The 25,578-nt window shown below is 53.0% G+C and overlaps 2 protein-coding genes across 5 annotated transcripts; one reads left to right on the top strand and one right to left on the bottom strand.

Moving 5' to 3' along the window:
- Nucleotides 1–1,668: 1,668 nt before the first annotated feature.
- TSR2 (TSR2 ribosome maturation factor) lies at nt 1,669–9,164 on the top strand. Of its 3 annotated transcripts, none has more exons than XM_043974360.1 (6): nt 1,669–1,780; nt 1,978–2,068; nt 2,193–2,284; nt 2,702–2,893; nt 7,724–7,897; nt 8,905–9,164. In XM_043974360.1, the coding sequence occupies exons 1-5, from the start codon at nt 1,700–1,702 to the stop codon at nt 7,856–7,858; spliced, it is 591 nt and encodes a 196-aa protein (XP_043830295.1). In that variant the 5' UTR covers nt 1,669–1,699; the 3' UTR covers nt 7,859–7,897; nt 8,905–9,164. The 3 variants fall into 3 exon arrangements, with proteins under 3 accessions (XP_043830295.1, XP_043830294.1, XP_043830293.1); XM_043974359.1 differs by having other exon boundaries at nt 8,488–9,164; XM_043974358.1 differs by having other exon boundaries at nt 7,724–9,164.
- On the bottom strand, nt 9,132–25,126 carry FGD1 (FYVE, RhoGEF and PH domain containing 1). Of its 2 annotated transcripts, none has more exons than XM_043974356.1 (18): nt 24,952–25,126; nt 16,983–17,099; nt 16,685–16,862; nt 15,917–16,277; nt 15,626–15,715; nt 15,034–15,182; nt 14,569–14,725; nt 14,340–14,478; nt 13,983–14,041; nt 13,730–13,876; nt 13,536–13,628; nt 13,295–13,374; nt 12,868–12,898; nt 12,031–12,132; nt 11,588–11,713; nt 11,190–11,351; nt 10,951–11,094; nt 9,132–10,414 (listed from the first exon to the last, which is right to left on the bottom strand). In XM_043974356.1, exons 1-18 carry the CDS (start codon nt 25,055–25,057, stop codon nt 10,076–10,078), a joined length of 2,580 nt encoding a protein of 859 aa, XP_043830291.1. In that variant the 5' UTR covers nt 25,058–25,126; the 3' UTR covers nt 9,132–10,075. The 2 variants fall into 2 exon arrangements, with proteins under 2 accessions (XP_043830291.1, XP_043830292.1); XM_043974357.1 differs by having other exon boundaries at nt 16,685–16,772.
- Between the last annotated feature and the right edge of the window lie 452 nt (nt 25,127–25,578).

Genomic DNA, 25,578 nt, shown 5'->3' with positions numbered 1-25,578 from the left:
AGAAATACATGGAGTATGATAGAATGAGAAAGGAAACTCAGAGGTGCAGACAAATTCCCAGATAGGGTCCAGCCACCAGAAGATACAAAAGAAAGAGTCTCCCAGTAAGGCCAAATAAATAAAAGAATCTGTCTGAATCCATTTGAATTTCTACATTTGGCAGCAAATAATTCTCTGAATGAGTGATTGGAGGGTTAGTCTGTGGTCACCTTAAAGAGAATAAAAGATCAGGAACCTAGAAACATGTTATTCAAATGAGATAATAAATCTCAGGGGATTCTTTGAAGTTGGCTAAAGTCACCCCAGGTGGATTAGCAATCTCCAAATTTGATTCCTGTGGGGAAGTGGTGTACAGACCTCCCTCTAGATGGTTCCCCACCTTACTCCTTTTAGAAAAGTATGAACTCGGGGGCGGCTAGGTGGCACAGTGGATAAAGCACCAGCCCTGGATTCAGGAGTACCTGAGTTCAAATCCAGCCTCAGACATTTGACACTTAACCCCCATTGTCCTGCAAAAAAAAAAAAAAAGTATGAACTCATCTCTGCCAAGTGGATGCTGGTCTGTTTTTGCTCACATTTCAAGGGGTAGGGATTCCAAGGCAGGGATTAGTGGAGAAGCTATGCATTACCATTGTTTTCCCTCCAGAGCTTTGGGATCTGATATCACTGTTTTGGAGATAGGGGAAGGCTTGTCAGCTAGCTGTGGAATATAAGACAAAACACTTCAAGGGAAGGAATTAGACCTGGACAGGCTGCAGATTCCATCTGGCATGGGTGCAAGTATCCAAGAGAGTTCTCTCATTCTCAAGATGGCATCAGCATCAGCTGATGTGGTCCAGGCCCCATTGGCAAAACAAAGGACAAAGGTGCCAGAGTTCTTGGTCCTGGCCTGATTTTCTGATTTGGCTCTTTTCATTTCCCTGAGCCAGTTTGTAGACTCTAAAGTGTGCAGAAGATACAGTGGTCTGGCTAACCGGCTGGGATTTCTGGAAAATACTTTTTATTGGGGGTGTCTGCCATCTATGAGACAAGGCAGCAGGCAATTGCTGGGCAGGCTGGAGTAGGTCCTGATTTAAAGGGCCAGACAGAAACAGACCTTGAGGAAATGATGAACAAAGGGATGATGAAGGACAAAGACCTCTTTAGGAAAAGACAGAAGTGGTCAGAGTTGGGGGGGGGGGCTCGCACAGGAAGAAAAAAATCAGTCAATCGGTCAGTAAATATTTTTGATCTGTCGATAAAAGCATTGATTAAGCACCTACTACGTGCCGGATACTGAGCTAAACTCTGGGGATCTATCTAAAGAAGTGCAAAAGCTAGTCCCTGCCCTCAAGGAGTTCCCAGTCTAACGGGGGCGACCACATGCTAGAGCCCCATACGAAGAAGCTGTAGGGAGCAGAGAGGAGAACAAAGGCTCCGGGGTTAGGAATCAAGAAAGCTGAGGGTCGGGCCAGGTCAGGCCGGGTCCGGCCGGGTCGGGTCTGGTCAGGTTTGGTGCGGCGAAGGAGGAGCCCTAGCCACAATCCCAGAGAGAAACGAGTCAGCTGCGCATGCGCGCGCCGGTGTCGGGGGGCGGGGACTACGTCGGTGGGTGGGACCGGGTCGGGATTGGCCGTCCGCCCCGCGCGTGCGCGCAGTGCTCTTCCTCCCCCCCCCCCCCCCCCCCCGTGCTCTCGTGACTGGTGGCGGCGAGTCAGAGATGGCGGCGTCCGCGGAGCAGGCGTGGACCTTGTTTGGCGCCGGTGTTCGGGCGGTGCTGGAGGCCTGGCCGGCGCTGCAGGTGAGGACGCCAGAGGGGGGAGGGAGCTTCGAGCGTCCTCCTTCCCCAGACTGAGAAACTGAGGCGGCTTTATCCGGCAGGAGGGAAGAAGCGAGCGAGCGAGCAGGGCCCGGAAGTGGGGGGGAGGGGAGCGGCGAAGGGAGACTGAAGGAGGGGGGAGGGAAGCGGACCCCCATTCTCCTCCTCTTCTCCCCCAGATCGCCGTGGAGAACAGCTTCGGGGGAGCCCACAGCCGACAGAAGGCCCTGTGGCTAGGGGGTGTGGTCGAGGACTATTTCATCCAGAACGGTGAGTGGAGTAGGGACGGATGGGACCCCTGGGCGCCGGGACCCCTGGGCGCCGGGCCCCTTGGGCGCCGGGCCCCTGGCCAGGGCCTAATTGGCGCCCTTGCCTGGGATGGCTCCCTCCCCAGCTGACTTGGAGCAGGATGAGGTGGAGGACTTCCTGGCTGACATCATGAGCACCGAATTTGATACCCTGGTAGAAGACGGAAGCCTACCCCAGGTCAGCAGGCTCTCCCCACCCCTTGACCCCTTGCTGTTCCATCCCCAAGGCCTTATTCCTCTTGGAACATTTTTCCTGCCTCCACGGGTTCCCTATGTTTCCAGTCTATCCTTAGCAAAGCCACCCAAGTAAAATTCTCACTGTTCAACTTTTGAGGTCTCTGCCCCCAAGCCCAGACCACCCCTTCTAGCATATTCCCCGATCTTCACCCCCCCTCCCCCCAGCCCACATTCAGAACAAACAGGACTTGGAGCTGCCATTTAAGTCCAGTTCCTCTTATATTGGGCCTCTTCCTTGTTTACCTTCCTAACTCAACAGTGTCATATCTTCTTCCTTTCCTCTGTCCCCTGGCCTGTGACCATGAATGAGGACTCAAAAGCATACCTGTGGTGGGGTGGGGGTGGGGGAATTTACCAGGTAAGCCAACAGCTCCAGACAATGTTCACATACTGCCGGAGTGGTGAGGAACCTTTGCTCAGAGAGTTCATCACTAAGATGGGCAAGAAGCAGATGGAGGTCAAAGCCACGGAGGTCCGAGCGGTAGACCAGACCAAGGACAGCGACTCAGACCAGGAGGAAAGAATTGATGGGGAAGCCGAGGAAATGGAGGTGAGAAGGGGATTGGCTAGGTCAGAAGTGGGAGGAAACCTCTCCTCAACCTGGCCATAAAATTCCTAGCATTTCTTACTGACCCATCATTCTATTTTTGCTGCCAACTCCCTCCTGATTTGGTCTCTGCAGTTCTGATAAAGCATATCATTCCCTGATGCTCAGTTTTCTTGTCTGTAAAGTAAGGGATTAGACTAGATGATCTCTAAGGATCCGTCCAGGTCAACTAGAAATAGATCCCTGCTACAGATTGAGAAAACTACAGAGTAACATAAACTGTATTACATTGTATTTTTTACTTGTTAAATATTTTCTCAATGACTTTTTAATCTAGTTTTGGGTGAGCTGGACACCCCTGATGTAGACAAATTTTAGGAAACTGTCTTAAGCCAGCACCGGGGCAAGGGCAAATCCCTGGAATGCTTTTTGAGTCTCTTCCCAACAGGTTGACCAGAAACTTCATAAACTGTGGGTCTCAACTCGGTATGGGGTCATATAAAGGAATGTAGGGGTCGCAAAAAATTGGGCAACAGTAAAAGGTTTCTGAACATGCAACAACCAAAACATATATACCTATATGCCCAAGGTTGTATCAAAAGTTCTTGGTGAAAAGGGGTCACAAGTGGGAAAAGTTTAAGAAGCCCTGGACTAACAATTGCTAGCATTTTTAAAAAAATAAGTATTTTATTATTTTCCACTTACATGTAGAGATAGTTTTCAACATTTGTTTATATAAGATTTCCAATTTCAAATTTTTCTCCCACCTGACCCTCCCTCTCCCCGCCCCAGACAGCAGGTAGTCTGATATAGGTTATATATACATAATAACATTAAATATATTTCTGCATTAGTCATGTTATAAGAGAGGAATCAGAGCAAAAAGGAAAAACCTCAAAACAGAAAAACAACAGCACCAAAAACAAAAGAAATAGTTTGGTCCAATCAGCATCCATATTCCACAGTTCCTTTTTTTTTTTTTTTCCCCTGGATTTGGAGAGCCTTTTCCGTCATGAGTCCTTTGGAACTTTCTTGTACTGTTGGATTGGTGAGAAGAAACCAGTCTATCACAGTTTATCAACACATAATGTTGATGATACTGTGTACAATGTTCTTCTGGTTCTGCTCATCTCACTCAGCATCAGTTCATGCAAGTCCTTCCCGGTTTATCTGAACTCCTCCTGCTCATTGTTTCTTACAGCACAATAGAATTCCATTACATTCATATACCACAACTTGTTCAGCCATTCCCTCTTTGATGGACATCCCCATAATTTCCAATTCCTTGCCACCACAAAAAAAGCAGCTATAAATATTTTTGTACATGTGGGTCCTTTTCCCTTTTTTATGATCTCTTTGGGAAAAAGACCCAAAAGTGGTATTGCTGGGTAATTGCTAGCATTTATATGATGATTTAAAATGTGCAAAATACTTTGTGAATATTACCTAGTGAGGTAGGTGCTGTTACTGTCTCAGTTTTACAGGTAGGGAAATTGAGGCTGAGAGGTTGTGCCTTCTCCAGGGTCACTCACATAGCTAGTAAGTGTCTGTGGCAGCATATGACCTCTGCCTTTCCTGACTCTTGTCCAAAGCTCTGTCTACCACATTCTCTGCTTATTAATTAATTGAGGATTGCTCTTTGAATCCATTTGTTGAACCAGTTCTAAATTCACCTGGTTGTTCTGTCATCCAGCTATCATTTCTCCATCTTTTCTGCAAGAATAAGTACTTTGTTCAATGCTTTCAGAAAATCTCAGAAAACTTTAGTAACCCAGGCAGAAAGGCAGTGAGTGTAGTTTGGCATAAGCAGTTCTTTATGTTAAGGCTGGGCTTTGCAAACAGCTTGAAAGAAAGCCTGGACTGACCTTTGTGTCCTCTTAAGTTTCTGTTGCTGCTTTCTTGAGTTATTGAGTGTTGTGTTATTCCAGGCTATGGAACAATTCAGGGACTACTCAGGCCTAGAACCTGTAACCTTTTAATACTTTCACAGGGGTCTGATTTAGGACAAAATCTGTTCCCTGCCCCCTTGTTCTGAGTTGTGCAAGTTCTTGACCTGGGTTTGGTGGGTCTGAGGAACCACAACCGTGGCCTTGACCCAGGTTGGAGTTCCAGTAGACTGCTGCTGAACTCTGGCAGTCAGCTAGCTTAAAATAAAAGCTTTATGGGTTCTGAGTGACAGAACTGCAGACTCACCTTTAGTCTGGGGCTCCTGTCCTGGTTATTTTTCCTGTAGGCTTTCAGACTGTGCTCCTGGGGGTCTGCACCCACATAGCTGCAGCTCACTTCTGTATTTGCTGCTTTCCCAGGATGCAGCCAAGGGCCCAGGACCACTCATCCTGGAATGTCCCCCTAGGCATAAGTCTTCTCATGCTATCCTACATTAATGACCTGGCATAGGGTAGAGCACAACAGTTGGCACCTGTTCCTGCATTCTTCAGGAGATCAGGCACCTGAGTTGGGGGCCAGTGCACAGCCTTGATCCTCTTTCAGTCCCTACCCTGGAAAAACTCTGTGAGGAACACTGCTGGCTAGATCTCTATCCCCAATGTCTGCCCTTTCCGGTCACCACTTCTTCTAGATTTTCAGTAACCCTAATAGCCCTTTAAAGAAGGTCTACACTTTTGCCAGGAATTCAGCTCAAACTCATTGATTTGTTTGCAAACTCCAGTTTTTAGCCTCTTTAGAAAGTTGGGAGGTCGGGCCTTCTCTAGTCTCCTGGCACCTCTCCCATTGTTCAGGATCTGCTTGCAGTCACCAGTTCATTGCCCTCCTTCTTGGTTCAGCACAGGTCAAGGAGACTATGCTTTCTGGCCCAAACATCATTTTGCTTAGCTGGAGAAACAAGCAGGATATGAGTTGAGTTAAGTCCTGCCTTCTTCCCATCATCAGTCATTAGACATAGATCTGATCTGAGAGTGTTGGGAAGACCCGAGTTCAAATACAGCCTTAGACACTAGCTGGGCAAGTCATTCTTAACCACTGCCTGACTCAGTTTCCTCAAGTGTAAAAAATAGGAATGGGGGCAGCTAGGTGGCGCAGTGGATAGAGCACCGGCTCTGGAATCAGGAGTACCTGAGTTCAAATCTGGCCTCAGACACTTAACATGTACTAGCTGTGTGACCCTGGGCAAGTCACTTAACCCCAATTGCCTCACTTAAAAAAACAAAAAATAGGGATAATAACAGCACCTACCTCACTGTCTTGTTGTGAGGATCAAACAAGATATTTGTAAAAATTACTTAGCACAGTGCTTGGCAAACTGTAGGCCCTTAATAAATGCTTATTCCAGGGGGCAGCTAGGTAGCACAGTGGATAAAGCACCGGCCCTGGATTCAGGAGGACCTGAGTTTAAATCCGGCCTCAGACACTTGACACTTACTAGCTGTGTAACCGTGGGCAAGTCACTTAACCCCCATTGCCCTGCAAAAAACAAAACAAAACAAAAAAAAACCCAACAATAAATGCTTATTCCCTCATTGTGGCCCCATCAAACGCCTGAATCATGCTTTTACCTTCTCACTACCCCTCCCCCCCAATTCCTCAAATTTTCTCTCTCTGACTCTTGCTAAGTCCAACTCATTCTTTCTGAGCTTTTTTTGGTGCATTCATCCTTCATTATCCTTGCTCTTGATGTTGTCATCTCTATTTTTTATGTCATATGGTGAGTTCCTTGGACCTCCACATCAGTTTCTTTGGAGATTTTTCCTCATCAGAATTGTTTCTCTCTGTGTCATCAGGTTCATTCTTGAGAGTCCCATGTCTAAGAAGCAACTTTCCAGAGCATTCTTTGACTTTAGATTATTCCTTCCCACTTGCCCCCCCTTCTGAATCCTTGAAAATCTGTTCTCCTGTAAGTTGGGTGCCTGTCCAACTGCCCAGCAATCTCTAAGAATGGAATAGTCACTTGGTTTGCCAAGGTTTCCATCATTTCTACTTCAGCCAGTTTATCCCTTTGGGTTAAAATCAGATCCATAATACTAGTTGCCCATATCATTTCCTCTTTCTTTGCAAATGACCAAAACAAGTCCCAAACTGGAGCTGCTTTGCTTTGAAGATGTTTAATTGACAGCAGGTGTGACCTCTGAGGCCTTTTTCTACTCTTTACCAGGGAAGCCACATTCTGCTTCTACAATACTGTGGTGCTCTGCACCCCAATATTTTCTTTTTGCTGGATTTCTTACCCTGAGATAGTCTTCCTAAAGATTATAGTTCTCCCATCCCCAGGCTAGCCCGTGCCTATCCAGAGCTCACTAGAGCTCTATTTCCCCCTCTTTCTCTTCCTTCCTCTCACCTCTTATTCTTCCTTTCTTTTTCTCTCCCTCTCTCCTCGCTAGATGGATGGGTGGATGGATGATAGATGTAGCACCACTAGGTTCCATTCCACTATTACCATTCGGTGATAGGTGTGCAGTCAGATTGGCCATCTTGCTTGTGACCCCAACTTTGTGCCTTTCTTTCTTGACAGCTGGGGTCATGGCTCCTACTGATGGTTCTTTCTGTGAATTTTTATCTTCTGTGAACGCAGGGCTTTCTCGCTCTTTTTCCTTCAGTCATCTTCATAGAAGCGGTTTTTGGCTCCCTTTTCAAGTTTAGTTTTCAAATGAGATTTGCAGTAATTCAGCTCAGTCTACTTAGAGCAGCCCTTGTTAGCTATATTCTAAGCCTGCTTGGGAGCCTGCCACCTGCTATACCTGTATTTAAGCCACGGCCCAGAAATTGAAAGCCAGTCACTTCCCCACATCTGATTCTCTCCCTTTCCGAGCTCCTCCCCATGTGAATCACAATACTAGTGTACAAAGTGTACATATGCCTCTCTCCTTTGTTTCCCTCCAGGTTACTGATGGCATGGAGGTCCCTGCCCCACCCTGTGGTTCCCAGGCTGGACCATCAGCTGCCACTAGCCTGGCCTCAGTTGGGCATGAAGCTACTGAAGACGGCTGGATTGTCATCCAGAGGAAGAAGAAGTGAGCTTAGCCTTTCCCCGATGGGCTGGGCCTTCCTTTCCAGGTGTGCTCCAGGACCTACCTCTGGGGGAAGAGCATCTCTTGAGCCTCTTGCACATCTATGAAACTGGCCTAGGGCACCCAAAGGGGCCCCAGTGTGTGCAGAGTCTACTTGAGAGCATTGGGTGCTTGGCTCTGACATTGAGCAGTGTCATGTGATTTTCAGCAAGTCACCTGACATCTTGGGCCTCCATTTCTTTCTCTGTAAATGGGGACAATAATGGCCTCCCAAGATTGGAGGGATAGATATTGACTTTGCGGTGCTTTACAGGAACTTGGGGGGGGGGTAAAAAGATGAAGTGTCAAAAGTTTTCCCAGCCTTTGTTCACCCCCCCCCCCCAACCTTCACCAGGTAACACCTGCTCCAAATTAGGGCCAATGATGGGACAGAAGCCTCACGGGCCATAGTCCCCTCTCAACAAGTGGACAGCTCCTTTCACTCACCTTTACTGATACAGCCTCAAACCTCATTTTCTTCCCTTTTCCTCCCCAATCCACTCTCACCTCAACTAAAGTAACCAAAGTAATCTTCCCAAGGGTCAGGCGTGGCTGTCACACCTGCATTCCAAAACAGTGGCTCCTTCTTCCTTCTAGGATCAATTACAAAGTGCTCAGCCCTCCCCAGTCTTCCTTTCACTTGACTTTTGGTGCTGATGGCTCTGCCAGCTCTTCCCCATCCTTGGACTCCCTTCCTTCCCTAAGTTGAAGACCTTAGTCTCAGTCCTGACTGTCGAAGCTGCCTGGTAGACTTAACCAGGCCATGGGCCCCCTTCGTCATAGGGACACTTGGTGTTCTCACTTAGAGTGAGCTTGAAGGTTTGCAGAGTGAAAGCTGCCTGTGGGGGGAGGGCCTGGAGTCCTGGGCACTCACACTCACTAATCAGTGCTTGTGGGATTGAAATGAACTGAGTTGGAAGTGAGTTGGGAGGTTTTTCTTTGTATGCCCAGTGCTTAGCATACAGTTGGTGCCTAAGAAATGCTTTCTGACTTGTTTGCAAACTGGTCCTCCAGCTTCGGACGAGCTGCAAGGAGGAGGAACTCCCAAGCTCTCCAGGCGGCAGCATGTTCTCTTTGAGAACTTTTCCACCTGACCTGCACTTTTGTGTCTTCCACACCCACCGCTTCCCTCTCCATCTGCCTTTCCCCGAGGCTCCACTTCTGCTTTGGGTTACTGCCAGATTATCGGCCTCACTCAGACAGTGATCGGTACACAGTAATCAGGCTTCCTTGGAACTGTAACCAAAACTGTATTTTTGCATTAAAACAAAACATCAAACAATCTCCTTTTCCTAGTCCCCCAGTGCCCCGCTGTTATCTGGTGGAGTGGTCCTGCCACTTTGGGAGTGGGGGGGAGAGGAGATGCTAAAATGCCTTCCAGTCCCAGCTGCACGCGAGGAGAAGGAAGGGTTGTCCAAGTTAGGGCTTCCTCCCACTTCATTTTTTTGGAGGGAAAAATGAGATCAAGGGAGGAGGAATTTGAAAATCACAGAACTCGAATATTTGAAAAAGACTTTAGAGACCCTCTGGTCCAGCCGACCCCATCATTTTACTGATGAAGGAATCGAGGCTGAGAGAAAAGGGAATTCAGATCAGAGACTTAGCGCAGGACGAAACCTTAGAAAGCATCTGTACCAAACCCGTGTGGAGGAGAAACAGGTCCAGAAATAGATGGGGAAATGCTCACGGTCACGGGGAGTGGCTGATGGGGGGGGGGCGGGCCCCGCCAGGTGTGACTCAGAACTCAAGTTGGGAAACCATTTAGTTCTCCCCAGTGTGTTTCCTAGATGACAAAAGAGAAAGTACCCTACTTCATAAGAGTGTAGAAACTGGAGAACATGTTGAAGATCAGCCATTTGAAAGAAAAGAAAGAAGCCCAGAGACACGGACTTAGCACCACATGTCAAAAGAGTTGGAAGGGACCTTGGTGAAAGGGGCCCCTGCGGCCTTGCAGCCTGCCCAAAATCACAGCACAGCTGAGGCCTTTCACATAGGGTGGAGGAGATGGGGAGGACAGGGCTTTTGTCCTCTCTTTATAAAGCGCCCTGCCCCAAGTGACAAACATGAGGTTGGGGATTACAAAAACAAGCCTCACATTTGGCTAAAAAGCCCCTAACATGACCAAAAGTGCCCAGGATCTGGAGTTCAAGTACCAAGGGGCAAAGAGCTTGCCAAGGGCTGGTGCTCAGCCCTGGGGTCCCTGCTTGGAGGTGGAAGGAGGAGGGGGTTCTAGCTCTGGGCCAGGGCCTGTTGCCATTGCTGAGGCTGCAACAGCTGCTGCTGCTGTTTCACTCTCCTCTCCGGACTCAAGAATGGAACGGCCTGCCTGGAGTTCATCTCCCCGCCCAGCTCGGGCCAACACATCCATCCACCGCCTCTGAAGCTCCTCAGTCTCTGGGCTAAAGTACCAGGCCAGGTGACTCTGGGTGATCTTGAAGACATGACGCCTCTCCTTGTGCTCACTGGCCTCTGGTGCCCCCACCTCAAAGCCAATAAGGGGCAGGCTGCGCTGGGCTTTCACGTCCTGGGCAGGACAAATCATACAAATGAGTGAGTATGGCCTTAGAGGAACCCCTCTTCTGCCACCCCGCCCCACACCAAGATTTTGTAGGAGTCTCAAAATTCTACCTGGCATTCAAGGCCCATTCTTCCAATCTGGCCCTAACAATTCCCTGTTTCTTTATCCTATTCCTTCCTATCTCAACAGGAGCCCAAGTCTCCTGGGAAACACTCCTAGACTAACGTTGGCCTGTGTCCCTGTGTGTGTTCTTCCTCCACCCCCTCTCTCCTAGGCCTGAGAAGAGAGAAGAAAGATGAGACCAAAAGGGGAAATGAGGCAAGAGGGATGAAGAGGAGGAAAGGAAAGGAGGAAAAAATGAGAAGTCTTGACAAAGGAGGAACATTTCCCCCCACCACCCCCCCCCCCCTAGTCCCAGAGGGAAGAACTAAGGCAGCCTAGGGAGAGAAGGGCTTTGACCCTGAAGGACTGCAGGAGAGAAAAGATGGGCATTGGGCCAGGGGAGGGGGAAGAAGAGAGGGGTTGTATCAAGACCCTCTCACCTGAGGAGCTCCATAGATGTAGAGAACAAGGGGCTCACTTTCAGGGACTACGAACCAGGCCTTGTGCCAGCCCTTGGCACCTTTCTCCATGTAGTGCATGAAGCTGCAAACAAGGCTGTTCTCAGCAGCCACTGATGCCTGTTTCTGAACCAGGAAGGAAGCCGGGGTTATGGCTAGGGGTCTAGGTCAGGGCCAGAAGAAATGGCTCCCTTCCCCAGGGCCAAAGGCTAAAAGTTCACCTCTAGAATGGAGCGTCTCCGTTGGGGTGTGTTCTGCCCTGGACTTGGGCTGGGTCCCTGGGCCCCACGCAAGGCAGTGTAGCAATCAAGACACACTCGATTAGAACGGTTGTTATCATAGACCAATCGGGCCCGGAACTCTGAGCACTTGCCGCACACCACCTGGGAGCCAGGCCAGGAAAGACCAGTGGTCAGGGCCCCCAGCCTACTTCGGGGAAGCCAATAGTGGGGAAAAGGACCGTTCCCAAAAGGAGAGGGGAGTGGCAGCCAAGCCATGAAAGGAGAGCAAGAAGGAAAAAGTCAATGTGAGAAGAGGTTTCCAGGGGCATCAGGCTGGGCAGGTGGGAAGAGAGAGAACCACCCTTCATCATCTTCCCTACCCCAGCTTGGGTACTCACATGGCCACAGGCTTTACAGTGGTGTCTTCGTTTGGTGATTGGGTTGAAGGGCTCTTGGCAGCACATACACATTGTCACCTCCTTCTCTCGGATGGGTGTCGGGGCACGCTTCCCAAGGTCCACGTTCTGGAAGGAACCCTTTCTCGCTGAGGATCCCAAGGTTGGGACCCTCCCTGCCCTGTTAGCCTCCCTCTGCTTCTAACCAAATAGAGGGGAAAGCTCTGGTCCTGCTTAGCTGATCCCAAACATGACCTGCCATCACCTTCGGTCTTCCCCGTGTGTCACTGCAGGCTTCCACCCCCCCCCCACACACACACACCAATAAGACTTCACTGGGTGGCCTTGGTCAACTTGCTGCCTGCCTGGGTCTAAGATTTCCTCTGCTGTGAGAAAGGGAGAGGAGAGGGGGACAGTGGAATAGCAGCAAACTTCGCCCTGATTACCGGTGAGCTAGGGGGTGTGTCTTCCTCTTCTCGGGGGGCTGAGTTCAATAGTCTGAAGGTCTCCAGTGTGCGCTCATGCTTCATGAGAGTGGCATGGATGGCCTGAGAAGGGGAACCAGAGTTAAGAGATGAGAGGTCAGAGGTGAGAGATTCTCACCTCTTCCCAGAAAGGGTTTCTGACCACATGGATGTGAAGAGCCTTCTTCCTCATAAGAATTTAGGGCGCATTAAGAGGCTGAGCCTGCCCCCCACTCCTTCACAGTCTCTCTGTCTCTTTGTAGAAGGGAAGGCTGAGGGGGCAGAGCAAGGAAAAGGGTTTTACCCACAATCACATAAGGTATCCGTGCCTGGATTTCTGGGAAGGGAGAGTGCTTCAGGACAGCAAAAATGACCTTGGGCTGTAAGCCAGGAGAGCAAGGTTCCAGCCTAAGTCTGTCACTGACCTATCGTGGGACCCTGGCCCTTCAAGCCTCAGTTTCTCCCTCTGTAGAGTGATGAAGGGAGCACTCTCATTAGAGAAGTCAGAGGACTGAGTGCTATATATGGTGTCCATTGTTCTTTGTGACAAGGGACAGTTGTAGGAGGAAGGAAGGACAAGAATTAAGAAAAGGCACCAACAAAGCTTGAAAAGTCAGACGAAGTGAGAGGATCTATTAGGGAGTAGGTGGGTTCCAAAGTCTCATGACTGACAGCTTCTCGTGGCCTCCCCATCCCCCACCCCTTTCCTTTCTGATCGCTCCCGTTCACAACGCGATGAAGCTTGACAATTCATTGTCTGAGCTGGGCCAAGCTTTGACCCAGCTGCCAGGAGCCAGAACCACCCAGGGAACTCATTACCTGGATCCAATCCTTCTTCTCCTCCTCAGTCCTGAAAAAAAAAAAAAACAGGCAGAGGAAAAGCTCATTTGCAATAACAACCAGGGACAATCTTTTGCCCTCTTGCCAAATGAGGCGAACCCACAACGTGGGTAGATGTCACCATTCAAGGCCACCTCTCTGGCCATTTATAAGTGCCCACATTAGCTGTAGGGAAGATGGAGCAGGGAAAAGAACATGGCCTGGCTCTGCAATTTCTCCATGGAGAGGGAGAGACAAGCTCAGTGGGACCTGTCCATTCTGCCTCACAGAATCGGAGGCACTGCACAAACATTTGGGGAACTGAGAATGGCTTGCTGGAAGCTGCCAAGCCTTTGACACCCCATTCTCTCATTAGGAACCAAGAAAGGCCATTATGGAGTTTCCCCCTCCCAGGGTCAGGAAGTACCTGGCCTGTAGCTCTAGAGAACGCTGCTTCCCAGACACCAGGAAGGTTCGGGGCAGGTTCAGGTTGGAACTTTCCTTCAGCTGATGGAAGAGGTGGAGAGCATCAAGACCTCTCCAGCCCCCGCCCCCTGCAACTCCCATCAATCATCCATCTAGCCAGCCATGCATGCAACCTCCTCTCCACAACACCAAACCCAAACCAAGCCCCCTGAGGACTCAGGTCACCTCCTGCCGGGACCTACCTCAAGGCCATCCACATCTATGCAGGCTCGCACACTGAACTTCTGTCCCAGGAGTCGGAGCTTGGGGACACAGTACAGTAAGCGGTCGTTGAACTGGGAGGTAAAGAGAGGAAGCATATGGAGGAAGAGCAGGAGAAAGGCAATGATCTTTCTCAGTACCCAAGCTCCTGTTGGGCCCTGCCTGTCTCCCTTACCAGGATGAGGTACCGATCCTGAGTGGTCCCATTCTTGGCAGATAGCTTGAGGATGTGACCCTCTTTGATGAGCTCGTTCGCGGGACTGACAATATCCTCCTCCCCTCCAAGCAACTCATAGACCTTCAGGAGTTTGTGCATTCTCTCCTGGGGAGTTGCAGGGGCCAGGACAGGACAGACAGGGTGAGGCCTCTCCCCTGAATATCTCCCCACACCCATTCCAGGACAGGATGATGGACCCACAGAGCCTCACCATCTTGCGTATGGCAGCATTGGAATGCTCAGCTGCAGTAGCGATCAATTCCAATGATTCTGGGAGACACAAAACAAGGGCTTCAGATTGGGCCAAACCACTACTTTCACCAAGAAGGTGGAGTAGGAACTGAGTCTTGAATCTCTTCCATCCATCCATCCATCCACCCATCCATCCATAATCCATCCATCCATTCACCCACTTATCCACCCATCCACCCACCTATGCATCCATCCATCCACTCGTGCATCCACCCAGAGAACCACATAGTCAATCATCCATGTAGCCATTCAGTTGCTAGTTACACTGGAGAGAAGAAATAGACCACCTGGCCCCCACCCAAGCCAGGAGACTCACTCTCTGCATCCTTGCTGTCTGGGGAGCCATGAGGAAGCTTAAGCAGATAGTCTTTCAGCAGCAGCTCATAGCGGGGAATGCGCTGCACAGGTTCCAGCATGTGGTGCTGCAGAGTTAGGTTCCCACAGGCCTCCTCTTTCTGGGAAAAGGGGGCCAGGCTGGGGGTCAGGCAGGGCTCCATGGTGCATGGGAGCTCTGGGCTAAGAATCTTGGGGGCTCCCCTACTCACCTGTACTTCGTGGATGATGACCTTGAAAGGGGCTGAGCGCTCTGTCCACGTGTTCACCAGCTCCACGGCCCTGTCAAAGTTCTTGACGTACTCACCATACATCTTCAGGAATGGTGCGAGCTTCTGCAGGATGTCTCCGATTCGAGGGTACCGGTCCCTTGGTGGTGGTAGTAGGAAAGAAGAGGGACAAGGATGCTACTTTTCCCCTGATCCTTAAACACCAATTGGCCTGCCTGAGCCTTTTGATGCTGGGAACTACAGGCCCACCAACCACCACACTTTACAGGAAGAAAGGGAGGCCAGAGAAGTGACTTGGGATCCGAGAAGGGCAGTATGGGATGGGACCTTGGAGATCGTCTGATTTGACAGAAAGCCAGAGAGGGGAGGGGCCTCGACACCTAAGCTTGTCTGCCTGAGAAGCTAGTCCCTGATGGAGCAGGAGCAGCTTCCTTGGTGGCTTCTCACCACTCTTCCATTCGCTTCTCAAGCTCTGGCAGCAGGAACTGCTGGTGGAAACAGTAGATGGAGCAGATATTGGAGAAGATACCATGGACCACATCAGCTGGGAAGGAGCTTCGGGTCCGGGCCTCCTCTAATAGTCGGGCACAGAACACCTGGCAGACAGGTGAACACCAGTGTCAGGTTGGGCCTTCTGGGATCTTGTGGCCCAACCAGGGAGGTTCTAGGGATGGAGTTGGCATTAGAAGTTGGAGAGGGTCAGGCACAGATTAAGGGGAAAAGGGGCTTACGGTCAGGGCTCTGGAGTTTGGGTTAGCCTTGGCCTTTAAGATGGAGGGATTCGGGCTCAGACTTAGGGCTATGATTCAAAGGACAGGTAAGCTTGGGGTTCAAGGTTTGTCCTCAGGTCAGGAGTCAGGTCCACCGTGATACGGATGGAGTCTGGGGTGCTGAAGTTGGAGGGTCAGGGTGGGAATTTGGGTGTGCTTGGAGGGCCTCTTTCCCTTGGGGTTGTTTGTGGTGAAAGGTTCCCATTGTGAGACGGGTTTGAAACAAGAGGGCTGCGAGAGGCGGCCCCGCCTGCTCGGCTGTGGGCTACCTGGTCCAGGAGGTACAGCCGTGACACATAGGCCTTTTCCGTCTGCAGGAGTTCATTGGCGATGTGGAACACCTTCTGCTGAACTGTTAGCTGCAGAGAGGACACAGCAGTGGGCATGAAGGTGAACCCCGCCTGGGACCCTCCCAGCTCCACAGGGCCAAGCCCTGGGCCTCAGCGGAACTGGCTCTCTTTCCTCTGTGGCTGGAGACTGGGGGCCACATTGTTCTGCCTTGAGTTTTCCCATGGCCCCCTCACCTGCTAGCTCTGTTCCCCTCCTGGACCCCTGCCTACCTCTGAAGAGTCCTGTCTCTCCATTCTGGGCCTGGGCAGCCCCTCTCTCCCCTCCTCTTCATCATCTTCCTCTTCTTCCTCATCCAGGTCACTATCAGCTTCCATGGGGCTGTGTGGAGCTGCAGGGAGCGGGTCACTGGAGGGTCCTAGGATGGCCTGGCTGCCGCTGCCGCCATCACTGCTGCCACCACCACTGGCCAAGCAGGTCTCCTCGTTGTTTGAGGGTGAACTAATGCTTCCAATGCCACTGTCTCGGTTGGGCACCTTCTCCCCCGGAGCAGACAGGAGGAGGCATGGGGAGTCTGTTGTCAGTTCTGAGGGCACAAGCCCCCCCGCCTCAGGTGCCAGGATGGCAGGTTCTCTGTAGAAAGAGACACATGGCAGAGAAAGGGGATCCTGGGCCAAGGAAAAGGCCTCTTCTGCAAAAAAACAAAAAACAACAACAACAACAAACAAAACCCAAGACAGGGGGCGGCTAGGTGGCGCAGTGGATACAGCATCGGCCCCGGATTCAGGACCTGAGTTCAAATCCAGCCCAGACACTTGACACTTACTAGCTGTATGACCCTGGGCAAGTCACTTAACCCTCATTGCCCACAAAAAAAGAAAGAAAGAAAAAGAGCTGCTATAAATAACAAACAAATAAGGAAAAGGCTTTTTGCCCCCACCAACAGTTCCCTTCACATCACCCCCAATGTCTCTTCCTCTTGCTTCCCTGGCCCCCTCCCCAATCCCTTCACAGGGCAGCCCCTCTTATTCCCCACTCACCTCTCAAACCTCTCGATCAGGGAGGATACAGCTGAAGCCCCCACAGTTGCCTCAGCCCGAGAGTGGGAGGCCCTGGTCAGCCTGGGGTCTGCAGGAAGCGGGCGGGAGGGGGGTGGGGGAATGGGTTCCAGCAGGGGGGCCAGCCGGGGACCCAGGAGATGGGATGGCTTGGGGGGCACTGAAAGACAAATTGGAGGGGGTAACCCCCTCCCAGGCACTTGGCATGCCCTCTCCTTTGGGAGGCCCTCCCCACTCCCCACTCCCCCTCATTCCTCTTTCCTCCAGAACACACACTCACCCTGAGGCTTGGGCCCTGGGGGCCTCTTGGAGGGGGAGGGTTTGAGACTGGGAGTCTCAGAAGGGCCTCCCTGGGGGTTGGGTTCCAAGGAGAGACTCTTGACAAGTAGCTGAGACCCTGGAAGAAATCCAAATGTGGGGAAGGTGCCGTGAACCCCAGGCCAAGTTCCAGGCCTGGGCCCTGGCTGTGCTCACAGGCAGCCTCAGACAAAGGAGACCCACCGAGAACTCAGCAGACCTGCCTTAGAGCCTAAGGTTCTCCCTGTCGAACGAGGGCTTTGGGTGGACTTGTGGGACAGTTGGAATGGTCTTTCCTTCCACCGTCCATGACCTCTTTCTTCTTCTAAGGGGCAGCAGACAAGCCAGTCCCACACCCAGGTCTGCTGGAGACAGGCTGTCAGCTCCCAGGGTGCCCTGTTTCCTCTTTCCCTTTTAGCCCCAATGCAGAGGGCCTAGGTAAATGGGGCAGGATGGGATCAAGAGGGATGGTTCAGGGGCAGCTAGGTGGTGCAGTGGATAAAGCAGTGGCCCTGGATTCAGGAGGACCTGAGTTCAAATCCAGCCTCACACTTGACACGTACTAACTGTGTGACCCTGGGCAAGTCACTTAACCCTCACTGTCCCACAAAAAAAGAAGGGATGGTTCATTCGCTGGGGGGGGGGGGCAGGAGGGAAGACAGAGACAGAGAGAGAAGAGGGACAGGGCTAGGGATGACCCAGCAAGCCCAGTATCTCGAAGCAGGCAATGGGGAGCCATGGCAGTTTCTTGAGCAGGAGGGATGAGCTCTAGCCCAGAAGGTGCCACAGTCCTCACTTGCCTATGGGGGGACCACTAGGTCAGGCCAGGATTCCAGAAAGTCTTTGTCTATGTGAGCCCCAAGAGGCCCCAGAAGGGAAGGGACTTGTCCAAGGTCAGTCAATCAGCTTCTAATCCAGTTTTCTTTGCACCTGTGCCCCCCCACTGGTCTGGCCACCAGATTCTTTTTATACCCCTGGAAAGTCAACTAGGGATTGAGTGTGTGTGTGTGCGTGTGTATACATGTGTGTGCGTGTAGTCTGTCTCATGCCACTTCACCCCCCTATCCCGTGCCCCATGCCTGGGAGCTGGTACAGCTGAGGAACAATACACAAGGCTTTAAGAAAGTGCCAGCTTTGGAGTCTCAGGCCTTCAGTTCAAATCCTGCCTCAGCCGCTTACTCCCTGTGTGACTTTGTCCAAGTCACCTCTCCTCTTTACAATAGTGCCTATCAATCAATGAGCGATTATTAAAGGCCTACTACATGCAAGGCACTATGCTAAGGGCTTCTTGACCCAAGGTTCAGCCGCTTCATTCTAATGGGGAAGACAGCAGGTGTGGAAATGGGGACACTGGAGAGATGTGCCTAGAACTGTGCCCCAGAACCTCAGTGCCCCCTCTCCTCCCTGCCACCTTTAAGGTCAGCAACAGGCAAACAGAGGGCAGCTGAATTCATATCTAATGGCCCCTGGAGAAACACTTGAGCTGGTAGTTGGGTGGGGTGGTCACCAACCATCCATCCCATGTTGACTTCAAGGGAAGTGGGAGGGAGCAGAGAGGAGAGACAGAGGGAAGGGAGATGGAGGAAAGGGGGGGGGCTAGGGAGACAGAGTGGGGGAGGGAGGAAGCAGAGAGGAGAGAGAGGGAGGGAAGGGGGGAGAAAGAGGGGCAAGGGAGAGATGGGGAGAGAGGGAGGGAGTGGGGAGGGAGTAAAGAAGAGAGACAGAGGGAGGGAAGATGGAGGGAAGAAGGGAAAGGCGGAAAGGGAGTGGGGGAGGGAGCAGAGAGAAGAGAGAGGAAAGGGGAGGAAAGGAGGATGAGAGAGGGAGGAGGGAGACAGATGGGGAAAGAGGGAGGAAATGGGGGAGGAAAAGAGCTCAAGGGAGGGGGGAGGAAGAGAGAAGAGATAGAGGAATGGGCAGGGACAGAGCATTTCTCGAATGCTCACTCTATACCAGGTACTTTTCCCAAAAGAACAAAGGCAGGGGGGGCAGCTAGATGGTGCAGTGGATAAAGCACTGGCCCTGGATTCAGGAGGACCTGAGTTCAAATCTGGCCTCAGACACTTGACACTTACTAGATGTGTGACCCTGGGCAAGTCACATAACCCTCATTGCCCTGAGGGAAAAAAAGAACAAAGGCATAGGTGGCCCCTAGTTCAAAACCTGTGGATGGACCTAGCCCAGAGCAGGGAGGGCTGGGGAGGAGGGGCCAGGTGTTCTGCTTCTCACCAGAGGACCAAGGTTTTGGTTATAGTAAGTCCTGTTAGGGTCACCCTTGCTGCTTGTGCCCAAACCCAGGGAGCCTGAGCTGGTGTCTAAGGGAGGCTTGGCTGGGGGATGTGCTGCCTGCACCTGTCAGAGTGGAAAGCACCTCATGCACTTGAAGCTTCTCATTTTACAGAGGGAGCAGTGAGGCCCAGAGAGAAGATGTCCCCCCCATGACCATCCCTGGCTGGATTTTCAAACAGGGACTTGGACCTGGAAGGGCCCTTCCAGCTCAAAGTCTTGGTCAAAGAATTCAGCTGAGCCTCAGTTTCCCCACCTATTCAATGAAGGGGTTGGTCTAGCTGCCCTCTGCAGGCTCTTCCAGCCCTCAAGCTGGACAATCGAGTTTCTGCCCCAGACCACACTGGCTTTGAAGCTGGGGTCCTGCTACCTGAGGCCTCCTCAGCCCAAAGGGGCCCTGGTCCAGCCGGAACCTTCCTAGGCCTCCATGTGCCCTTGAGCCCCTAATAGCCCTCACACCAATTCAAACGGAGCCCCTCCAGGTTAGGTGGCTTTTTCTTTGTATTCCTTCCCCCTCTGCCCCCACAAATGCTGTTACCCAGAAGCACTTAATACATGATTGGTGACTGATCTCCAACCAGGGCTTCTGGGAAACCCAAGTGACCTACAAAAGTGGGGTGAGCAGCATCCAGCTTTCCATGGAGGGCCACACCCTCCCATCCCCACCCTGGCATTCAGAATGGGCCCTTCTGGAGGTGATATCAAGAAACCAGTCCCGAGTGGGCCCCCTCTAAGGCTCTAGGCCAGAGCAGGTGACTGCCACTGGGAAGATGAGAGGGCTTAACCCTGGTCCCAAGTGACAGGTGTTTCATTCCCCCAGCCAGGGCCCCTCAGCCCCACCAGGCTAACATCTGGCCAGCTGCAGTTCCACATCTGTCTAAAGCATTAGGGAAAGTGGGGCTGGTGACTCAGATCTTGGGAACTTAAAGGTACAGGGTCCCTTTTCCTGGAGGCTCTGTGAGAAGGCTAAGCCAGAGCTGGTAGCTGGCCTTCTCTCTCCCTGCTCTCCCCTCTCCCCTGATGTTCCACGGGGGAGACAGGGCCTGCACACCCACTTTCTGTAATTGGAGTCCCAGGCCCAGACAGAGCCTGGGTCCCCAAGTGGGAAATCTGAGAGTCTGATTCCCTTCCCAGATATGGGGGAAAGGGCATTTTGCAGACCAGAGCACTCAGGCAGAAGACCTTCCAGGACCGGGCCTATTCATTTCCTCTCACGCCCAGCCTGGATGGTCCCTGGCATCCGACCCTTCTCCAACCCAGCCAGCTCAGATCCTCACCCGTCAGCTCCTGCGACTCCAACTTGAGATTAGAGTTCCTCCCCCCAGCCCCCAACGCCGAGGTCCTGTTCCCATGAGCCACCAGCACCAACCATGGGGACCCCAAGCCCGGACTCGGGCTCCTGGTGTATCTTCAATTGGCTGACCCTTGAGGGTCTCCCATGGGCTTCTGGAATCCAATCCGGCCTACTGCCATGCTCCAGCCCCCTTTCCAGCCTTTTCCAACATTACTCAGCCTTCCGGCCAAACTGGCTCGTGTGCCGTTGTTCCTTGAACCTGAAACTCCATCTCCTGTCTCGTGGCCTTTGCCAGACTGTTCCCCAGCCCCACCTCCCACCCTCAATGCCTGAATGCTCCCCCTCCTCATCGCCACCTCTTCAAAGCCTCATGTTCCCCCAAAACTCATCTGCCTGGGAGCCAGGGCCTCTCGTCCCAGACTTCTCCTTCTGCACAGTAGGGACTTAAGCAATGTTTCAACTGAGTGCAAGCTTAGAGATGACCTGGCACAGGGCTGCTTAAATTAATTTTTTTCACTCTTGACCTCTTTCTGCCCGAGAAATTTTTACATGACCTGGGTGTTTAGCAGAACCTTTTACTGTTGCCAATTTCTTCACGACCCCCACTTTCAGTTATGAGACCCCAGATGGGATCTCGACCCACAGTTTAAGAAGCTAGGGGGCGCAGTAGATAGAGCACCGGCCCTGGAGTCAGGAGGACCTGAGTTCAAATCCGGCCTCAGACACTTAACACTTACTAGCTGTGTGACCCTGGGCAAGTCACTTAACCTCCATTGCCTCACTAAAAAAAAAAAGAAGAACAACCTAGGGGCTAGCACAGCCCGCTCATTTGACAGAGGTGGAAACTGAGGCTCAGAGAGAGAAAGGTACTTGGCCAAGATCACACATAGCTAGCAAGCAGCAAGGGCAGGCTTCTGGTCAATCGTGGGTCTCTGGGAGCTTGAGGACCATGGAGGGATCAATATTTTCTCATCACTTTCTGAAGTCTAGAAAGCAACAGGGGCTAGATCTGTAGGTTTCAAGCCACCTTCTGGGGTGGCGGTGCTCATGCTGACCGTTGGCTGGCCCTCCTAGCTGGCCCTGGTGCAGCGGCCATTCCTGAGTGCTGGGCTCATCTCCTCCCAGATGTAGACAGGATCCAGTGTAGACCTGGGTGCTCAGCAACCCTGTGCTAACTGGTAGGTGGGAAGTCTAGATTGGTCTGCTCTGATTGGTCCCTGCTCAGCCTCAGGCTCACTTTGTGGTCTTGGGTCAGCCTTGGTTTCTTCTTTAGGATGCTAAGGGGGCCGCTCAGGGTATCCCACCTCACAGGGTATCCCACCTCCTCACAGGGTATCCCACCTCCTCACAGGGTATCCCACCTCCTCACAGGATATCCCACCTCACCACAGGGTATCCCACCTCACCACAGGGTATCCCACCTCACCACAGGGTATCCCACCTCACAGGGTATCCCACCTCCTCACAGGGTATCCCACCTCCTCACAGGGTATCCCACCTCACCACAGGGTATCCCACCTCACCACAGGGTATCCCACCTCACCACAGGGTATCCCACCTCACAGGGTATCCCACCTCACCACAGGGTATCCCACCTCACAGGGTGTCCCACCTCACAGGGTATCCCACCTCTTCACAGGGTATCCCACCTCACAGGGTATCCCACCTCCTCACAGGGTATCCCACCTCACAGGGTATCCCACCTCACAGGGTATCCCACCTCACAGGGCATCCCACCTCCTCACAGGGTATCCCACCTCCTCACAGGGTATCCCACCTCACAGGGTATCCCACCTCACACAGTTCCAGCCTCCCCAGTGCTGCCAGCCAGCATGGTTCTCCTGGGCCTGCTGAGCTCCACTTCTAGGATGCACTGCAGCCTTGTCTAGTGAGCACTTCCTGCAGCCTCGACATCCAGCCAGCCAGCCCGCCATGGATGGGAAGTCAGCCTCCCTAGCCCTGCCTCTCCCTTTCTCATTCCCTCCTCACACTCTCTGGTTGATGGATTGGGGAGCAGAGCTCATTCAAGGTGGCAGAGCAAGTCAGTTCTGCACCCCTGACAACAAGCCAGATCTCCTGACAGGCCCACAGCTCGGAAAAGAACTTCTCCTGCCAAGCCTCGTCTTCCTCTAGACAGAGGCTTGGTGAAGAGGAGACCTGTAGAGTCTGGCCAAAGGAGGCGCCAGCCCTGCTCCGGGACCCGAGCCATATCTAGGATCTGTTCTCCAGCAGTCAGGGATGGCTGTTGTCCTCATCAGCCTGAGAGTCTCAGTCTTAGTCCACACTCACTGATCTGAGCCTCTGGAAAATGGGGAGAAGCCAGTGTGCACGGCTCATGGCCTAGGGCTCCCCTGTGTGTCCTTGGCCAGTCACTTGCCCTCTCTGTGCTTCACGTTCTTTCTCCTCCTCTGATCTCCAAGGGGCCCAAAGTCAGATATCTCTACTCCCAATGGGAGCCCCTCCTCACTAGGCCTAGGTCCTGGGACCCTCTAGCCAGCAAATCCTACCCCATACCCTGGCCCCTATTCCCCAGTCCAGAGGGTCTTGATGATGTTCCCTGCCAACAGAAAGAGCTTCACTGGGGTGGGGGGGAAGGGGGGGGGAGGTGTTTCCATGCAGATATCTGCCCTCTCCTCCCCCTGCCTCCTGCCTCCCCCGACAGAAGGAGGATTCCTGCTGGGGAAGGGTAGAGGGTGGAGAGCAGCCCAGCTGAAGTTCCCCCCATCTGTCACCTAGTCCCACATCCCCATTTGACTGAAGGGAAACTGAGAATGCACAAAAACTACCTGAAATGAAAGACCCTTTAAAGACCATCATTTGATAGCGAGAAACCAGCCCAGAGAGGTAGGCTTAGAACTGGGACGGCGGCCCTCAGTGGGCCCCGAGTCCAGCCCTTCAGTTCACAGATGAAGAGCTTGAAGACTTGAGAAGGGAGGATGATGGGGCCTGAGTGGCTGAGCTGGGACCCCAAGGCCTTCAGAGGTCCTGGGTTCCCCATCCAGAGCCCTTCCCATAATGCCACAGTCTCCCCACCTCAAGGCTCCGGCTTCATGCTAGTGACCGAATGCTGTCTGTGTTGCAGAAGCCCCCTGGGATCTAGGCCAGACTCTTCTACCCTCACCTCCCTTGGCCAGGCTTAGCCTGTTTAGCACACCTCTCTGCTGCGGGTTGGCTCCATGTCCCTGGTCAGTCAGATTCCACTTATCCATCAAGGCTCCCTCTAGCAAAGCCCTTCCAGCTCTCTCTCCCTAGGCCTAGGGGCCCTGGGAGGAAAGAGCTCTCACTTCCTGGGGTCTTACTCAGCTTTCAGCCCACTGGACGAGAGGTGAAGCTGGGTCAGGGCTTGGCTTTTGGCCCAGGGAGAGGCCAGGCTTGGACGGAGTGGATCACAGGGTCTCTGAGCTAGAAAGGGCATTATGTCTGAGGCCCTCCATGCAAAAGGCCCAAGGACCTGCTTCTTACTTATCTGCTGGGTCTGGGAGGGCCCCAGTAGCACTACAGACCAAGTTCCACAGTACTCATCATTAAGAAGGGCTGGAGCCTAAATTGACTTCTCCACCTGCCCCCCTCACCATGCTGGTGCCAAGCAGAACAAAGCTTTTAACCCCCCTCCCATGGCATAGTCCTTTTGGGACTTGCAGGTGGTACATATGTCCCACCCTGGTTCCCTGCCCCATCCTGGCACTCTCAGTGGGGTGCCCCCAACTGAACAACTGTCCAGTTGTGCTCGAACCAGGGCAAAAGACTTGAGGAGCATGCAACTCCCTGCTGCTGCTGGCCCCTGGACCTCTGTCGTAGCAATTCAAAATTAGTTGACTTTTGGATGGCTGCTTTGACTGAGCTTGTGGTCCACTCAAGTCTCCAGCTCTTTTTCAGGAAAAGTGAAGCCAGAGTCTGGGTGTCCCCATGCTCTGGCTCCCTGGGCTTGGGTGCACATGGGTCCTGAAAGTTTTCTTCACCCATAATGACAAGAGGATTCAAATCCTAATGATTGGTAGGAACTAACCCCTATGTGAACAGGGATCCCCTATAGATAAGGGTCTCTGAGGACCTCCCCCACTCAAAGTGAATTAGATTGTTCTCTCTGGGGGAGAAGAAGAAGAGGAGGAGGTGGAAGAGAGAGGAAGGGGGAGGGGGAGGGGGAGGGAGAGAGAAGAGAGCCAAGCAGGAGAGGGGATTCCCGCCCCCCCCCACCTGTCTGCCAGCCTTCCCTGGAAACACCCCTCCATGTACCCGCGTGTCTCCCATTCTCACCTCTGGCCACCTGCTCAGCAGCCTGGCCTGAGCGCCCCCACCCCTCCCGGGCAGCCCGGTCCCCCATATGCCCCCACACCGCGTGCCCCCCCCACCCCCCCACCCCCGGCTCACTCACCAGGCCTGGGCTGGGCCCCCTCGATATGGCAGGAGAAGCGGCCGGGCCTCGGGGGCCTCGGGGGCCCCGGGCTCCCTGGGGGGGCGGTTCCGCCAGTGCCCTGCATCCTGCAGCTGCCGCCGCCGCCGCCACCCGAGCCTGTTACCCTCCTCCTCCTCCTCCTCCTTCTTCTTCTTCCTCCTCCTCCTCCTCCCCCTCCCCCTTTCCCTCCTCCTCCTCCCCTTCCCCCTCCCCCTTTCCCTCCTCCTCCTCCTTCTCCTCCTCCTCTTCCTCCTCCTGCCGCCACTCCCGGCTCCCGGACCCCGGCGTCCCCGGCGCCCGGCCGCCCCCTAGGACCGGCCTGCACCCCCCGTGCACGGGGGGCGGGGGCTGCGGGGGACAGCGACGGGGGCGCGGGGAGCCGCCGAGCCGGGCATGGCGGGGCCGGGCCTGGGGGAGGGGGCCGGAGCCGGGGCGCGACGTAGATCCGGGCGCGGCGGCTCCGGGGGGCGGCGCCCCCTCCCCGGTATCCGGGGAGGAAGCTGCCGGCGGCTGGCCCCGCAAGGGGCAGGGCCGCGGAGGCGAGCTCTTGGAGGGAAGGGGGTGCTTGCGAAGGGGCTCCGGGACTCCCTCAAACCCCCGAGCGGT

This window comes from Dromiciops gliroides, chromosome X (genome assembly GCF_019393635.1).
Source record: "Dromiciops gliroides isolate mDroGli1 chromosome X, mDroGli1.pri, whole genome shotgun sequence".
Taxonomy (NCBI): Eukaryota; Metazoa; Chordata; class Mammalia; order Microbiotheria; family Microbiotheriidae; genus Dromiciops; species Dromiciops gliroides.
This window is presented reverse-complemented; position numbering and strand designations above follow the sequence as displayed.